We start from the raw sequence: 16,291 nt of genomic DNA, 5'->3' as shown, positions 1-16,291 counted from the left end.
AGATTAACTGGAGAAAAGGCATACAATTTTTACTGATGTAAGTATTGTATATGCACAGGAACTTCACAGAAAAGAAGTGAAAACCCTAAAGAAGTGGTAGACTCAGGGTCTTATATACCATTTTAAAGAAAGGCAATAAAATGTGACCAGACATGAGATAGGGGATCTGGGATTCTAGGAGCAATAAATTGTGAGAAAGTGACAAGGAACTGCATGAAAGGAAGTAATGGAAGATAAAGGCTATTTTAGTAAGACCTGTTTATGTAGACTCATCTCGATGTGGACTTTTCCTCTCTGGCGATAAGAGTGTTCTTGTCTTCCTAGTACAAGGAGGGGGCACTTTTCTCATGGGAAATATATGCTTTTTAGGCAGATAGGGGAAGGGCAGAGAGCTTTTCCTGCATCTACTATTTCTTAGTTGTCTTTAGCTCAAAATAATCCTTGTGCCAAAGTGGCATAATCTGGGGTGGCATATCCTGATGCCCTTCAAAATTAGTACTCTGTATACAAAGAAATCTACAGTCAATTATGGTTTTTTTCAATTCTGTTAAAGTAGATTTATATAGAAATTCTCAGAGCTTCGGCTGGGCACAGTGGCTCACACCTGTAATCCCAGCACTTTGGGAGGCCAAGGCGGGTGGATCACAAGGTCAGGAGATCAAGACCATCCTGGCTAACACGGTGAAACCCTGCCTCTACTAAAAAATACAAAAAATTAGCTGGGCGTGGTGGTGGGCACCTGTCCCAGCTACTCAGGAGGCTGAGGCAGGAGAATGGCATGAACCTGGGAGGCGGAGCTTGCAGCGAACCGAGATCACGCCACTGCACTCCAGCCTGGGTGACAGAGTGAGACTCCATCTCAAAAAAAAAAAAAAAAGGAATTCTCAGAGCTTCTAATATGCTAATGTTCACCATGAATCTCCATAAAGGAATTGCAGTATACAGCTTTCCCAAACTTACTGAAATTGGAACCCTTTTTCTCTGTGGAATCAATGTTAGGGTATACCTTTGGCTGGACCTTTCAAATATCAGTTATTTTGGCAATCTAGAGAACTAGTCAAAATTGAGATTATTTGCAAACAACTAAAGCAAATGTATACTGTGTTATTATTTTTATGGAGTACTGTGTGTTTTGAATTCTAGGCATTTGTCACACGAGGTCAAAGCCTGACCTGTACTCTTTACCAGGTGGTAAACCATCTCGGTATCAGACAGAGGTACACCTGGGGATGGTAGAGGCTGTAGGAGTCTCCTCAAAAAGCTGAAATATTGCCAGACACCACTTGGATCTGCTCAGATGCTCAAACACTTGACCAGAACTTTGTAGTTCTACATCAAAATGCAGTTTAAAGATAGTCTTCAGAGATTTTGAAGATGAATTACCAAGTTTTTACCTCCTGTTTTAAGAAAACCAAACCAAACCAAAGAGAGCAGTCACTTTCCTACAGCTCCACAGAGTATTTACAAGATTGAATCCTGGAAGATCTGTCAGAATTACTTAACCTATTATCTGGAGTAATTTTATTTTCATTTGTCTGCAAAATAATTGCAATTTGGGTTTCAATAGTGTTGATGTTGGACTGTTCTTCTGATAGTAATTGACCAAAAGGTTCAATTACTTCTTGAAGTAACAGTTTTAAGGAGGCTGCCAGATCATGTCATCATCATAGTGAAGAAATAATTGATAGGCAGCAATTGTGTGCACTAAAGAATTGCAAGGTTAATGAATCTGGACAAGGCCATATATATAAAATGGGCATGTCCTAAAGGAAGGTTCATGGGTCAATTAACTTGGCAAGTTAGTCTCCCAGACCAAGGTAAGACAGCTCAGGGGTAGTCACTTCTAAATTATGTCCCACCAAGCACATACCAGTACCACCACCTGCAATAGTTAAGTTCATCAGGACAGCTTGTAATGATCAGACTCACATGTGCTTTTTGTGTGTGTGGCTCTTCATTTTATTGATTTTTACATTTCTTTATTGACTAAAGATTTGGTTCTTTTGTGTCTTAGATTTCTCCTATATCTTCCAAAATATTATTAATTTATCTGTAAAACGAAGGAATTTTGCATCAGGAATTATGCTAATAGCCTATAAATTATATTCAATGGATTGTATTTTCTTATTGGTACATATTAACCTGCTATTCTGGTAAAAACATGAGCACCAGCATTTTAAAAATAGCACATCAAGTCTTTATTCATTTTGTCCCTTATAGAGATGGAAGAGAAAGATTTTTCTTTCTCTGAGTCTTCCTTTAAAATAGCTCTTAGAAGGGGCCACGCCTTTCATCAATCAATCATGGAATATCCCAAATTGAATGTGACTGTCATATTCTAAATTTGATGGAATGTGTGTATACCAAATTTTGTATATTTACAATTTGCTCAGAGTTCATTCAACCAGAGTTCATTATTTACATAAATAAACCCTCCTCTACCACAACTTTTTAATGACCATAAGGTGTCAGAACTCTCTGCCCAAATAACCATATAGGGAACTTAAAGGTAGAAATGGAAGAAAGATGCTTCTAAAAATCGTCCTTAGGCAAGGAGGACCTGAGAAGCTGGGAGCTGAAACGTTGAATGATTCTGTTTGTGGAAACCAAGAGAATGTCTAATTCAGAGCACCAGGGAGCTATGAAGTAGGGATTTGTATTGACAACAAGACAGAAAGAGCCCCAACACCCATAATGACTAGAATTTTGAAAAACAAAACATGGGGAACTAGGAGAAAAAAGGAAAGGTGACCTGTGTTTGATTCTGAGACTAAACGGAAGATACATAATTGCCCTACTTCTTAATAGAGTGTAACCTAGAATCCTACTTTTTTTGCAAAGTTTAATGACTGTTAGATGTTGCTTTGAAACATCTGACCACTAAAGAAGTATGGACCAGAAGAAAAAATGGTAGAATTAAGATGGCATTATGAAACATCTGGTTAAACATGACAGTTGTGTTTATATCCACTCTCTTAACATCTCGAAAAGAGCAGAAAAGGAATAAAAAGTGGATAAACCTACGAGGACAAATAGTACCATAGTAGAAACAACAGCAGACAAGAGGTGTCAGCATCAGTTTAGAAGTAAGTAAATGAGTGGTTACTCCTAGGCAAGTGCCTGCAGAGAACAAGGCAAACAGACAAGCCAGTTCATCTGACTGTAGGGCTGTAGAAAGATTCTAGACTGGGAAGGACTGGGTGCCTCTGTAGGTAGGGATGAGGGGTGGCCCTGACAGAGGAGGTTGGTTAAAATCTATGTAAGGAGGAATTAGATACTAGGTCTCTCCCCAGACCTCACAAAGCTAAGGGACTACCTCAGCCTCATTCTGATAGATGGCAAGAAGTTTCCTGTCTGAATAAATTGAACAGGATTTAGAGAAGTTCTGAACTTAGGGACGCCAGGCTCAGTGGAGGAGAGGGGTCTAGTACCATATTGAGACCAAGGATATTAAGTGAAAGTATAGATACTGAGGAGTAAGATTCCCCCCACCACCTACCCCAGACCCCTTCACTCTGAGGATTCTGGCAAGAAAGAGAAAACACTTTATGATCCTGACATTCTGGGGTTCCCCACAGATGGCTACTCCCAACCTAATCACCCTGTACTGAAGTTCCCCATCCATGAAGCACTTACACAGAGCTTCCAAGGGCTGTTCACCCTTCAGTGTGAGTGGAGGTCCAACGATCCCTATACATTTGAGGAAGCCTTGGGCAAGGCCAAGACTAAGACAAATAGGAAAATTGGGGATTTAGAGGTAACAGGTGCAACACAAGGAACAGTGCAAAAAATAAAACCATAAGTTATATACTCAGAGGCGGGATGAGATGTTGCATTCATAAAGTAAGAGCAACATGCTTTTAAAAGAAATATTACAAGAGCAAGGATAAGGATAAAGTAAGCAAGGAAAGGATAAGGATAAAGTAAGAGCAACATGCTTTTAAAAGAAATATTACAAGAGCAAGCTCTTGAAGATGGAAAACATGACAGCCGAAGTGAAAGATTCAATATCAGGCTTGGAAAATGAAGTAGAATACATTCATTCATTCAGCAAATATTATTAACTAGGTCCTTGGCATTGTTCCAGACAGTGGAAATACATCAGTGAGCAAAACAGATAAAGACCCCCAGCCTAGTAGCCCTTAAATTCTAGTGGGCGAGAGCATAAACACCACCATAATATGGAAGTTACATGATACATTGGAAGGGATTGAGTGCTGGGGGAAAAAGAAAAAGCAGAGCATGGTAAGGAGAATCAAGAGTGCTTGGGGGCAGTGGTGGGGAGGTGAAGACAAGTTGAACTTTTAAATAAGGCCAGAGCTGGCCTCCCTTGAGAAGGTGACAACTGAGCAAAGATGCAGAGAGTGAGGAAGTCAGCCATCTGATGGCTGGTAGCAGATTATTCCAGGCAGACGGAGCAACTAGCACAAAGGCCCTGAGACAAGAGGGTGCCTGGCCTGTGTAGGGTCCAGCAGGGAGGCCAGTGTGGCGGGAGCGAGCAGGGGAGAGGACAGCGGGAGATGAGGCGGGGAGGAGACAGTATCAGACCACATAGGGCCATGAACGCTGTAGGAAGGACTTTGGCTTTTCTGCTCAGGGAAATAGCCACTGCAGAGTTTGAGCAGAGAAGTGACATGATCTGACTTTGGTCTTAAAAGGATCACTCTGGCTGCTGTGTTGAGAATTGGCACCTTGGTTGCAAGGATGTGTGCAATGCCATGCCAGCATTCTCTGTTTATACCTGAGTTGTTCCCTCTGAGCAGGCCTCTCTGTTTGCCGCTGTCCTCTTTTCTGAGAAATGGTCCCTGGCTTGCTCCTCTGTCAGTATGTTCTCTACCCGATATCCTCTACTGACTTCACCTCGCAGGTCCCAGCGTGTGTCCTTCGGCTCCCGCTCCTCTGGCCTCATATCCTAAAGCACGTAATGTCTGGCTGGTTCTACTTTTATGTTAATATTGTCTGAAGCAGGGCCCCTTTTGGCTCCCTTGTTGTTTGTTGAACCTCTCAGGCATATGCAAATACGTACTAAGCACTTGTTTTTTAATATAACATTTAATTTTCTGCTTTCTGAAGCTTTGTCATCAGGCATAGTCCTTTACAAACGAAAGCTTTGTATGACTCTCGACAAACTCACCAGTTTAAGCTGCTTTAAACAAAGAGAAAACAGGAAAATCTGTCTTAAGGTATACCTTAAATTCCAAATCTGCAGACCCTTGGTGGGAAAACCAACCAACAACCTCCTGCCACACATACACACAAACTTTTATGGAAGCATATCTATTTAAACCAAATATGCTTAGATTATAAGGAAAAATGCATGAATCATTTTTCCTGTAAATCATTTTCCTCTGTAGTTTTCAATGCTTGTCCTTTGATGTTAAAAAATAGAGCCTAAGGGACTTCTGATAGAGTTGGTGATATAACTGCAGGTTCACAAAATTTCCTTCCCACAGAATTGTGTAAGATTAACAAATATCAAATGTAAAAATAACAAAGAACATGCCATCAACCCTGAAACCAAGAAAAGATTCCAACTTTATACCATCAACTTTGAGAAGTGTCATCCAAAAAAAGAAAACTTGGGCCAAATTGAAAGAAGATGCTTTTAAAAAATCGATATATTCTTCAAAGAGAAGAATGGAGCATGGAGAAGTACAAGGAGGAAATTCTGAAAAGTCGCTTTGCTTTTGAAGGTGCTACATTCAGTATAAAGGTGTACCAGAGGGAGGGCTTAGAATACCCCACACCTTCATTGGGGACTCTTTCTTTCATCAAGAAGACTTCCTTCACAAGCAAGAAGAGTAGGCAAGGTTTGCCATTTTTCTTGCCTCTGATATATCAATAAGTGGGTGTTAAATGAGGAAAGCATCTGCAAGCAATGATTATTACAGCCAAACCAAGGAAAAGCTCCACTAGACATGAAAAAGGAACACTTAGCCCCATAACAAGCCAAAAGTCTCCAATACAACCCAGATTTGGTGAAGCAGACCTCTGATGCACTTATTTCATAGGAGGAAGTAAAGACCCCAGTGGTAGTTACTTAAAGCCCCTGCACGCTGTCCTCTCCTCTTAGGCAACTAAATGACTGGATAAGGTATATAAACCATGGACACCAGTCCATATTATAGGTGGAAGAATAAAACAGTATCAGTTCAGGCACTGTCTAGGGGCAAATGGCAGACTGAGAAAGAATGGCTTACATTTACTAAACAGTTTTCAGGTCACACTGACAAGTGACAGAGGCAAAAAATCTGCACATAGGAAAAAAGAAAGTAGCACAATCGCCGGGCGCGGTGGCTCACGCCTATAATCCCAGCACATTGGGAGGCCGAGGCGGGCAGATCTCGAGGTCAGGAGCTTGAGACCGCCCTGGCTAACACAGTGAAACCCCATCTGTACTAAAAATACAAAAAATTAGCTGGGCGTGGTGGTGGGCGCCTGTAGTCCCAGCTACTGGGGAGGCTGAGGCAGGAGAATGGCGTGAACCTGGGAGGCGGATCTTGCAGTGAGCCAAGATCGCGCCACTGCACTCCAGCCTGGGCGACAGAGTGAGACTCCATCTCAAAAAAAAAGAAAGTAGCACAACCCACAACCCAATAAAGAATAGACTTTCAAATAGTCATAACAGCCTATGCTTATTGAGCACTGACTACTCACCAGGCACTATTTTAGGTGTTGTTTAAGTATTATAAACTCCATTAATCCTCATAACACCACAAGGTAAGCACCATTATTATCCCCATTTTACAGCTAAGAAAACTAAGGCACAGAGGAGTTAGGAAGCTTGCCCAAGTTTACACAGTTCTTTTTTTCTTTTTCTTTTGAGACAGAGTCTCGCTCTGTCGCCCAGGCTGCAGTGCAATGGTGCGATCTCAGCTCACTGCAACATCTGCCTCCCAGGTTCAGGTGATTCTCCTGCCTCAGCCTCCTAGGTAGCTGGGATTACAGACGTGCGCCACCACACCTGGCTAATTTTTTGTCTTTTTAGTAGAGATGGGGTTTCACCATGTTGGCCAAGCTGGTCTGGAACTCCTGACCTCGTGATCCGCCCACCTCGGCCTCCCAAAGTGCTGGAATTACAGGCATGAGCCACTGCGCCCCACCTGCGCAGCTCTTAAGAGTGGGACCAGGACTTGAAAACAGGCAGTCTGAGTCCAGAGCTTGTTCTCAACTACTCTGCTTTTATAACTCAAGAAACAGACAACATTTTAGGCAACTGCTTTTTACTTTCAAGGAAATTTAAGAGAATAGAAATGTATTGGCCATACACCTTTTCTTGAAAGCTACTGGGTGCGGGGTGGTGGGGGAGAACTCAGATCTAACATGGAAGAGTAATTTAAAAAGTCCCAGGATAGAGAACTGTTCAGTGGATACAGGGAATATCAAAGAAAAAGATTCAGTTAATGTGCTCAATGAGTAAAAAAATTACTGCTAATCATTTGATGGGTCTGTAAGAGCATTTGGCAAAAATTAGCAGTAGGTTTATAGTAAATAAAGCAAATTTTAAAAACAAGGCAGTTACTAATGATAGGTAAAAACAAATACAATAAAGAAAGAACATTCATACTTCTTAGCACAGCAATGAACCAAATATATGTGTAATATATAACACAATGCAATATAACATATACATATCATATGTAAATTATTCAATGTATAATAGAGTTAATATATATAATGTGAACATACTTTATCATTGGGAAGATAGACAAGAAGAAAGAATGATGGTGGGAGAGCTAAGTCTCCATCTTGTGTGATTTGGATAGTATCTAAAAGGATCAACCAAGAAATCATAGTATATGTAGTTTTTTTGGGGGGTATCTTTTTGTGGGGGGGCGGTCAGGGTCTCACTTCCATCACCCAGGCTGGAGTACAGTGGTGCAATCTTGGCTCACTATAGCCTCAACTTCCTGAACTCAGGCAATCCTCCCACCTAAGTCTGCTGAGTAGCTGGGACTACAGGTGCACACCACCACACTCAGCTAATTTTTCTGTATTTTTAGTGGAGACAGGGTTTCGCCATGTTGCCCAGGCTGGTTTCGAACTCCTGGGCTCAAGTGATTCTCCCACCTCAACCTCCCAAAATGCTAGGATTACAGGCATGAGCCACCGCACCTAGCCATAATATTTATAAATATGACAGTAAATATGGAAGAAGCATCTAAAATAGTTTGTATGGAGGTAATAGTTCTACTGGAGGTAGGGAGGTGGGTTTAGAAGGGTGAAGAGAAGGGCTACTGTGTTTTTTATATGCATTTTTGTGCTGTTTGGTTTTTTCAACTATTAAAAACCTAAATAAGCCAACACAGATGAAATTATAAAGGTTGTCAAAAAAAAAAAAAAAGACCCCCTTGATAAAGTAGGTTTCTTGTAAAAGAAATAAACTACCGCTTAAAAAGTACTTATAAAATGTTTTTTTCAATTTGCTAAAGAATCTAACCAAAAACATTCTAATAGGAAGCTCTGTAAAACACTTCTTGAAAATTAAAGATTGATATCCTATATAGATGTGGCTCCAAGGAGTCTTAAATTCCTCCCAATAAAAAAAAAAAAAAAGCAACAAACAGTAGGAAACTTAAAAATGTGTTTTGTCTAAGAAACTAAATCACATACTTTCACCCTGTAATTGTATTTTTTTGGTTTTTCAAGATACTAAAGAAGGGAGCTTTATTTTTGCACTTGGGTGGAGGCGTAACAAAGCCATCTGTACAGTGGATTTGGCTACAAGGAAGGGAGCCATTTTGACTAAAAAGGGCTGCTGTACTGACGCCACATGAGATGACCAGTTAGTTTTTATTGCTTCATTGTCTTTAAACGTTCTATTTATATGTGGACTCTAGATTACCATCACAAATTGCCCATGTGTCATGTTTCCCTTAAATATTATGGTTTTTCTTGACCCACTGGGGTCCCTTGATGATCTTCTTGCACGTAGTGTGCAAACAAATCTATATTGTGCAGCAGGCTGAAAAGGGAGAACACTGCAAGCACATGGTGTACTTTAGGAGTCCGCATGAGGACAAACCTAAAACAACTGAGTCAAATGAGGCACTGCGCAAGTTTTGCTGAGAGGAATTGGTGGGCACAGATGGGGATTTTTAAGAAGAAATGAAAGAAACCTGAGGGAGTCTGCAGAACCCATACTGTGGGCTTTGAACTAGAGGTTGAAAATCTTGGCTCTGAAAGGCCAGGGACTAGGGAGGGAAATAATACAATCAACCTAAGAGTTGGAACAGTTATTTAAGTAGCAGCAAACAATATACTGGGGCATGATGGCTATGTGTTCAAGGAGTTCATCGAAGAAAGCAACTAGGGTTGTTTAGCATCTTGGAGACTGGTAGCAGAAAGGGGTTTTACACTTCCATATTATGGAAGAAGGAGTAAAGTGGTGGTGGAGAGGATATATAGGGGAAGAGCCAGTGATTAAGTAAAGATCACACCAAATTTGTTTTTGCTTGAGAAGTTGAGAAATATGGGCACCTGACAAAGGTCCTGAAAAAGGTAAGTATCTCTGACTTTGCCATGCTTGGATGAAGTTGGCATTGAGACATTTATAGTGTCATTGATTTCTGAGCACTGAAAAACTTTTAACAAAGTTTCACATGATATTACTACGTAATCTGATTTACCCTTTCTCCATGAATCCTCGAGAGTTTACGTAGTGCCACGCGAGAGTAGGTGCACAGGCTGTGTGTAAATCAGTTTGTAAATCCAAAGTGGCGTTACACCAGTGGCCAGCATGTATAATCTATGTAAAGTTAGGTTTCACAAGAAAACTATAGATGCTTATGGCATGATGTTCTGACTCATCTCACTTCCCTTCAGCATTCCTAAAATATTTATCCAAAGATATTTGCATTTTGGCTTTCTTCTTTTCATGACAGTAAAGTTAAAACAGGACTCAGCTTCAGGCTCAGCACACACTTCAGTGTAGAATAATGAGCAGCTAGACAGCTGAAACAAAATGACTGACGTGACTCCCCACGCCATCTGTTGGTGGCAGGTGGAACTGACATCCTTTGGCTCTGGCTGATTTTGTGCACACTTGCAAGTTGCCTGGTTGAGTTTGTAAGTAGAGGAGCTGCTATAATGTCAAAGCCATCCACAACTCAGCCAGCCAACAGTATTTTCCTTTTTCTTTCTCTATTGTGAAGGTGTGGCGGGGCACCCTGGCCCGCATGCGGTACAAAAGAACCAAGGCAGCTCTGACTATACTCAGGTACTACCGGCGCTACAAAGTGAAGTCATACATCCATGAGGTGGCCAGACGCTTCCATGGCGTCAAGACCATGCGAGACTACGGGAAGCACGTGAAGTGGCCAAGCCCTCCTAAAGTTCTTCGCCGTTTCGAAGAGGCCCTGCAGACGATTTTCAATAGGTAAGGACGTGTTGCTGTGTGCTGCATCCATTTATGGTGGCAGTTAATACTATGCAAAGTCACAAGTCTGAGACCGTGATATTGGCTCAGCTATTTGCTGTTATGACATTTACCTTTACCTTATGTTTTCAGTTTTGTAGATTTGGCTTTCAAAGAATATCTGCTTACCCCTCAAAATAAAGGAACTGTCAATTTGTTTTTCCGGTAGCAGCTGACAGCAATGTGCCACAACCCCTGGACACAAGCCATAGTTAAGATAAGCTACTAGCATGCTGTTTCTACTTTCTTTTATTAGCTAAAAATAAAACCACCACACATAACTCAAACTAGAAAATCCATTAATCCTTTCAAAGCAGTGCTTCTCAATTCTGCTGCACCTTAGAATAACGAGGAGTTTAGGAAATATGCCAGCACCCAGGTTCTACCACCAGAGAGTCCTGTTTAATGGTGCTGGGGGGGTGGGGCCCAGGCAGAGGTCCTTTTTTAAAGTTTCCCACGTGATTTTAAAGTGCAGCCAAAGGGGAAAATAACTGTTTTTAGAGTGAGCTGTCTTTTAAATAAATAAAAACCCATGTAAAATTTGGTACCTTTCCAACTGGTCTTTATTTTTTTATAACCTGCCCTGGGTCTGAGTGTGTAGTTATTTTCTCCTCGCTTTTTGAGCTTATTTATTGCCAGTATACACCAGATATATTTAGTTCTGTCTTAGATACAGCCATCTAGTCACATAAACTAAGCTACTTCTTCTCAAATAGTCATTTTATCATGATACTCCATAAAGAACACTTTCAACTAATTGATATGCTGAATGTACAAGAACTAATGTATAATTTTGTGCTAAATCGGATTTTACCTTCTTTAGATTTTGCTCTAAATATAATTGATGGAAGGTATCAAAAGATAAAGAAAACTGCCTGGAAGAAAACTCTTTAATATATATCTCATATGCTTTTTTAAAAAAAAGAAATAATTGCTCATAAGAAGAGAAAAGCACAGAATTATTGAAAACAAAAGTACCTCAACCTTCAGTTCTCAGATATAGTACTATAAATAGTTTTTAATCTTGGCAGGCTTTTTACATAGGCACATATGATATGGGCATTTTTTTCCTCTTTTTTACACAAGCAAGATTATATGTAGGCTATATGACTTTACTTAAAAATAAGTCTTGAAGATCTGTCCATGGCAATAAAGATCTGTGTAAGATTTTTAAGAGCTGCGGGAGATTGTTATTCATTTTGATTAAATTGCACTACAGCCTACACAGTCTTCTTTTTAGATTTTGAGGTTTTACTTGTGGCCTAGAATTGATTGATTTGTACAAAATTCAATGTACTTATTCAGCAAATACTTACTGAATGCCTGCTGTGTTACAGCCACTGACCTAGGTTTTGGGGATATGGTGACAAACAAGAAAGATGTGAAAGACAGTTCCAGTCTTCCCAGGCCTTATAGTCAATGGCATTTGAAAATAACAGGTCTGCTACATTTGTTCTGTATATGCATATGTGCGTGCACACATGCATACTCTCAGGCACACACACACTGAATCTTGCCAGTTGTGTCCATCTAGTCCAGGGGTCTGCGAACTTCTTCTGAAAGGGCCAGATATTAAGTATTTTAGGCTTTGTAGGCTACAGATGGTCTCTGTCACATATTCTTCATTGTTTTGTTTTGATTTTGTTAAATATATAAAAATATAAAAACTGTTCTTAGCTTGTGGGCAGTACCAAAACAGACCATTGGCCAGATTTGGCATAGGCTGTAGTTTGCCAACCCCTGATCTAGTCACCATCAGGAATTTTTTGATCTGTGGAATAGAGAGAGAGATATATTAAAGAATTCTACTGTGATTGTAGCATTCTTGTGTTTGTTTTTCTAAAATCTCAATGTGCATCTAATCATGTTTAAGTTCACTCCTGTTCTTCACAGTAATTCTTTTTAATTGAGCCTTCTCCATGCCCAGCTTTGTCCCCTTTTCATGTCATTGAGGCTGGTGATTTTTATGGCTGCAGCTGTTGTTGGCTACACGTATTTATAGACAGCAGTTTGCTTGATTAGGATGAGAAGCATGGGTGACTTTCTCCATGGTTGTGCAGGTCAGGTCCTGACTCCCCCAGTGTGCTTCTGTGGCCTTTGGAGTCAGTCAGTGACAGACCTTGTCCTGAGCCACTGTGGGCAGCGAAGACAGGACAGGCTGACCAGGTTTGTAGACTGGAAACAGACCAGTAGACAGAGCAAAGATGTCTCCCCACTAGTCATGAAATTTGGAGACCAAGGGCTGATTCGAGAAGTTGCTTAGGAAGCCACTGACTATTGTAAGACCCACCTGGCACAGGGTCCCTGACTTTGACCACCAACTGCTCTAAGCCTGTCACTCTTCTAGTCTCTTCTGGAATGATCTTAGGACAGTCTGTCTTGTTGGAGTGTTGTTTGTCCATAGGAAGTAAAGAAGAGGATTCTACTCTTCTGTTGAGCCATTACTTCTTCACGGTTGTTGCTTTGCCAGCCTACTATCTCCTACATGTGGCCTGCCTCCCTGCAGCCAGCCATTCCATGTGCAGGGAACAGGCACAGCTCTCATCTTAAAATCCTTCACCTCCTGCCCTTGCTACCAGTCCCTGCCACTTCAGGCTTCAGGATTCTCATCTATGCCTGAGGGGTTCTCTCCTTCCACTGAGTGCTCTGCCCTGAGTTAGCCACTTCCCCATCAGCTGGATCCCATCTGCTTTGTATCTTCAGAAAGTCATTACACTTTCTACTTCATTGACATCATTCCCATTTTCTGGTGGTGTTATACATTTTTCCTCATTTTTATATTTATTTGGTTATTTCACTGGGAATTTTCCATTTTGGTTAAATCTCATTCTATGGAAACAAGTTTGAGAACAACTGGCCTTGATTATTCATCTGATTAAAAGGAAGTTCTCGGTTTGCTTCCAACCTCCCTGCTTCAAGCTCCTGTGTCAGAAAAGAGGATATAAGCATCGTGTAGAGAGCTAGGATGCTGCCAAGAGCATAAGAGAACTTGTACCTGTTTCTTCCCAATCAGGAACAGGTTATTTTTGGTTTAAGCTTTCAGTTGCTTAGCCAAAAAATCTTGGAGTTGTCCTTAAATCCTCTCTGGCCCCCAGATCTAATCCATTGTCAAATTCTATTTGTTCTTTTTTCAGAAATATCCAGAACCAACACTTATCTCCACCTCCCCCTCCGCCTCCCTGATCCAAGCCACCTTGCTGTAGCACGTGTGTTACGGAAATAGCCATCTAACAGGTCTTCCTGTTCCCAGCCTACAGCAACCACAATGATCCTTTTAAAGCATGAGTCGGGTCATGTCCTGTCTTTATTCCAGATCTTCCAATGGCTTCTCATCTCATTCAGAGGAAAGGCCAAAGTCCTGATCATGGTCTCTTGGCTCTGTGGATTCTGACCCTGACTCTCCCAGCTCCTTACACTGCTCCTCTAACACACCAAGCAAGCTCACATCCCAGAGCCTTTGCACTTGCTGTGTTCTCTTCTCTTCCTGGAACACTCTGGCTCAGGCCTCCATATGACCAGCTTCCTCACGTCCTGTAGGTCTCTGCTCATCTATCCTTATCAGTGGTGCCTGCCCAGACCACCCCATATAAACCACCCTATATAAACCACACCTGCTCCTCCTTCCCTCTTGCACACTCCCTGTCCTCCTTGCTTTACCTTCACCATCCTACATACTATATGTCTACTCATATATTTGCTGTCTGTCACTCCTCTCCAGAACGCAAGCCCCTAGCAGAAAGGACCTTTGTTTAACTTATTACTGTGCCCCCACTGCCTAGAACAGCACCGGGAGTTTAGCAGGCACCTAGAAAACCTTCGTCGAATGAATGAATGATGAATCCAATTTTCTATGCCCTAAATATAAATATTATGAGAGCCCATGTATCACTAAGTTCTAGTTGCTTTCAAAACACACAAACAACAAAGCAAGTTTTAGAAAAGATCTGTCTACATAAAATGATATGTATTTTAGCAACTTCTGTGTGTATTTTGGAGACATTTTACTTTTTTTAGCATGCCAGTACTTTGATTTCATTCTACTTAATGACAGCTTCAGTTATTTTTGAAAATGCATGGAGCCCAGGCACGGTGGCCCATGCCTGTAATCCCAGCACTTTGGGAGGCCAAGGCAGGCAGATCACTTGAGGTCAGGAGTTCAGGACCAGCCTGGCCAACATGGCAAAACCCCGTCTCTTATAAAAATACAAAAATTAACCAGGCATGGTGGTGCACACCTGTAATCCCAGCTACTCAGGAGGCTGAGGCAGGAGAATCACTTGAACCTGGGAGGCAGAGGTTGCAGTGAGCTGAGATCATGCCATGCACTCCAGCCTAGGAGACAGAGGGAGACTCAAAAAAAAAAAAAAAAGAGAGAGAGAGAGAATCCATGTGATTGCATTTCTAAAGTCTAAACATGTTGTCTATTTACTTGTAGATGGAGAGCATCCCAGCTCATCAAGAGCATTCCTGCCTCAGACCTGCCCCAGGTCAGGGCAAAGGTTGCAGCCATGGAAATGCTGAAGGGTCAAAGGGCTGACCTCGGGCTCCAGAGGGCCTGGGAGGGCAACTATCTTGCTTCAGTAAGTCCAAAGGAACAAAGTGAAATCTACTCCTACTTCCTCTACAGAAAAAAGAAAAGAACATTTCTCCAGAGAATTTGCAGAAAGGATAAAACACCTTTAGAAACTAAATAATTTCTATGAGATACTAAAACATTTGATTGCTTCTAAATGTACAGTATTTGATGTTTGTCCCATTTTAAAAAGGGTTCTCTGTGTTGTATCCATATATATTAAATACACTGTATAACCTGGCCTTTGACACTTAAACCTTTCCTTATATCATTCAGTGATGATTTTTAAATTACTATCTTTATATTAATTATTCCCAGACCTACACTTTTTCCTCTCTCCCATTCCTTATTTTACAATTTTTATAGGATCTTTGATGTTACAACAGCCGTTAGTAGCTTACCATCTGGGGTGAGGAGATAAAGAGCGCATGTGTGAAACTATATAAGGATAGTTATAAAGCAGTACACTGAAAGACTGCCTTTCCTTCTACAATGCTAAGCATACTCATTTTGTCTTGTTTCCTTTTTCTTTCAGAAGCCAGATACACCTCAGACCTCAGGCACTTTTGTCCCTGTTGCTAATGAATTGAAACGGAAGGACAAATACATGAATGTCCTCTTTTCCTGTCATGTCCGTAAGGTAAGGCAAGCTTGAACCAGATGATCTTGGAAAGGAAAGACTGATTCAGATGAAACTCACTTAAGTAAGCCTGTAATAAAACATAACAGTAGGTACATAACTAGCTTTATCATCAGTGCACTAGACCTGTCTGTGCTGAAGCATTGTAGGAATGGCTGAGGTGACTACAACTTTACAGTTAGGCTATAAAGCCTTCTTTAGGGAAGTGATAACCATTTCCTTTTTTTTTTTTTTTTTTTTTTTTTGAGATGGAGTTTTACTCATGTTTTCCAGGCTGGAGAGCAATGGCGCAGTCTCGGCTCACTGCAACCTCCACTTCCCAGGTTCAAGTGATTCTCCTGTCTCAGCCTCCCAAGTAACTGGGATTACAGGCATGCACCACCACGTCTGGCTAATTTTGTATTTTTAGTAGAGACACAGTTTCACCATGTTGGTCAGGCTCGTCTCAAACTCCTGATCTCAGGTGATTCACCTGCCTCAGCCTCCCAAAGGGCTGGGATTCCAGGACTGAGTCACCATGCCCAGCCAATTTCTTTTTAAAACTAGAAGGAAAAAAAAACTAGATAGCAGGGACCTCTTTGAAGTCAGGGATTTGTATTTCACTGCATGTGTATCTTTCATAGCAGTTGTATGTATATCACTGCATGTGTATCTTTCACAG

General features: G+C 41.2%; 1 protein-coding gene and 1 long non-coding RNA gene across 7 annotated transcripts in view; one reads left to right on the top strand and one right to left on the bottom strand.

Moving 5' to 3' along the window:
• MYO1D (myosin ID) overlaps positions 1 to 16,291 on the top strand; it is a 379,527-nt gene that overhangs the window by 201,777 nt on the left and 161,459 nt on the right. For all 6 annotated transcript variants that reach the window (XM_015119046.3, XM_077970764.1, XM_077970767.1 and 3 more), the window contains 3 exons: positions 10,155 to 10,378; positions 14,853 to 14,997; positions 15,526 to 15,630. In XM_015119046.3, coding sequence (XP_014974532.1) covers positions 10,155 to 10,378; positions 14,853 to 14,997; positions 15,526 to 15,630 — 474 coding nt within the window. The remainder of the gene's footprint in view (positions 1 to 10,154; positions 10,379 to 14,852; positions 14,998 to 15,525; positions 15,631 to 16,291) is intronic.
• The window catches only part of LOC144335435 (uncharacterized), a 145,270-nt gene that overhangs the window by 4,865 nt on the left and 124,114 nt on the right, over positions 1 to 16,291 (bottom strand). The gene's annotated exons all lie outside the window — the stretch shown is intronic.

Source organism: Macaca mulatta, chromosome 16 (assembly GCF_049350105.2).
Source record: "Macaca mulatta isolate MMU2019108-1 chromosome 16, T2T-MMU8v2.0, whole genome shotgun sequence".
NCBI lineage: Eukaryota > Metazoa > Chordata > Mammalia > Primates > Cercopithecidae > Macaca > Macaca mulatta.
This window is presented reverse-complemented; position numbering and strand designations above follow the sequence as displayed.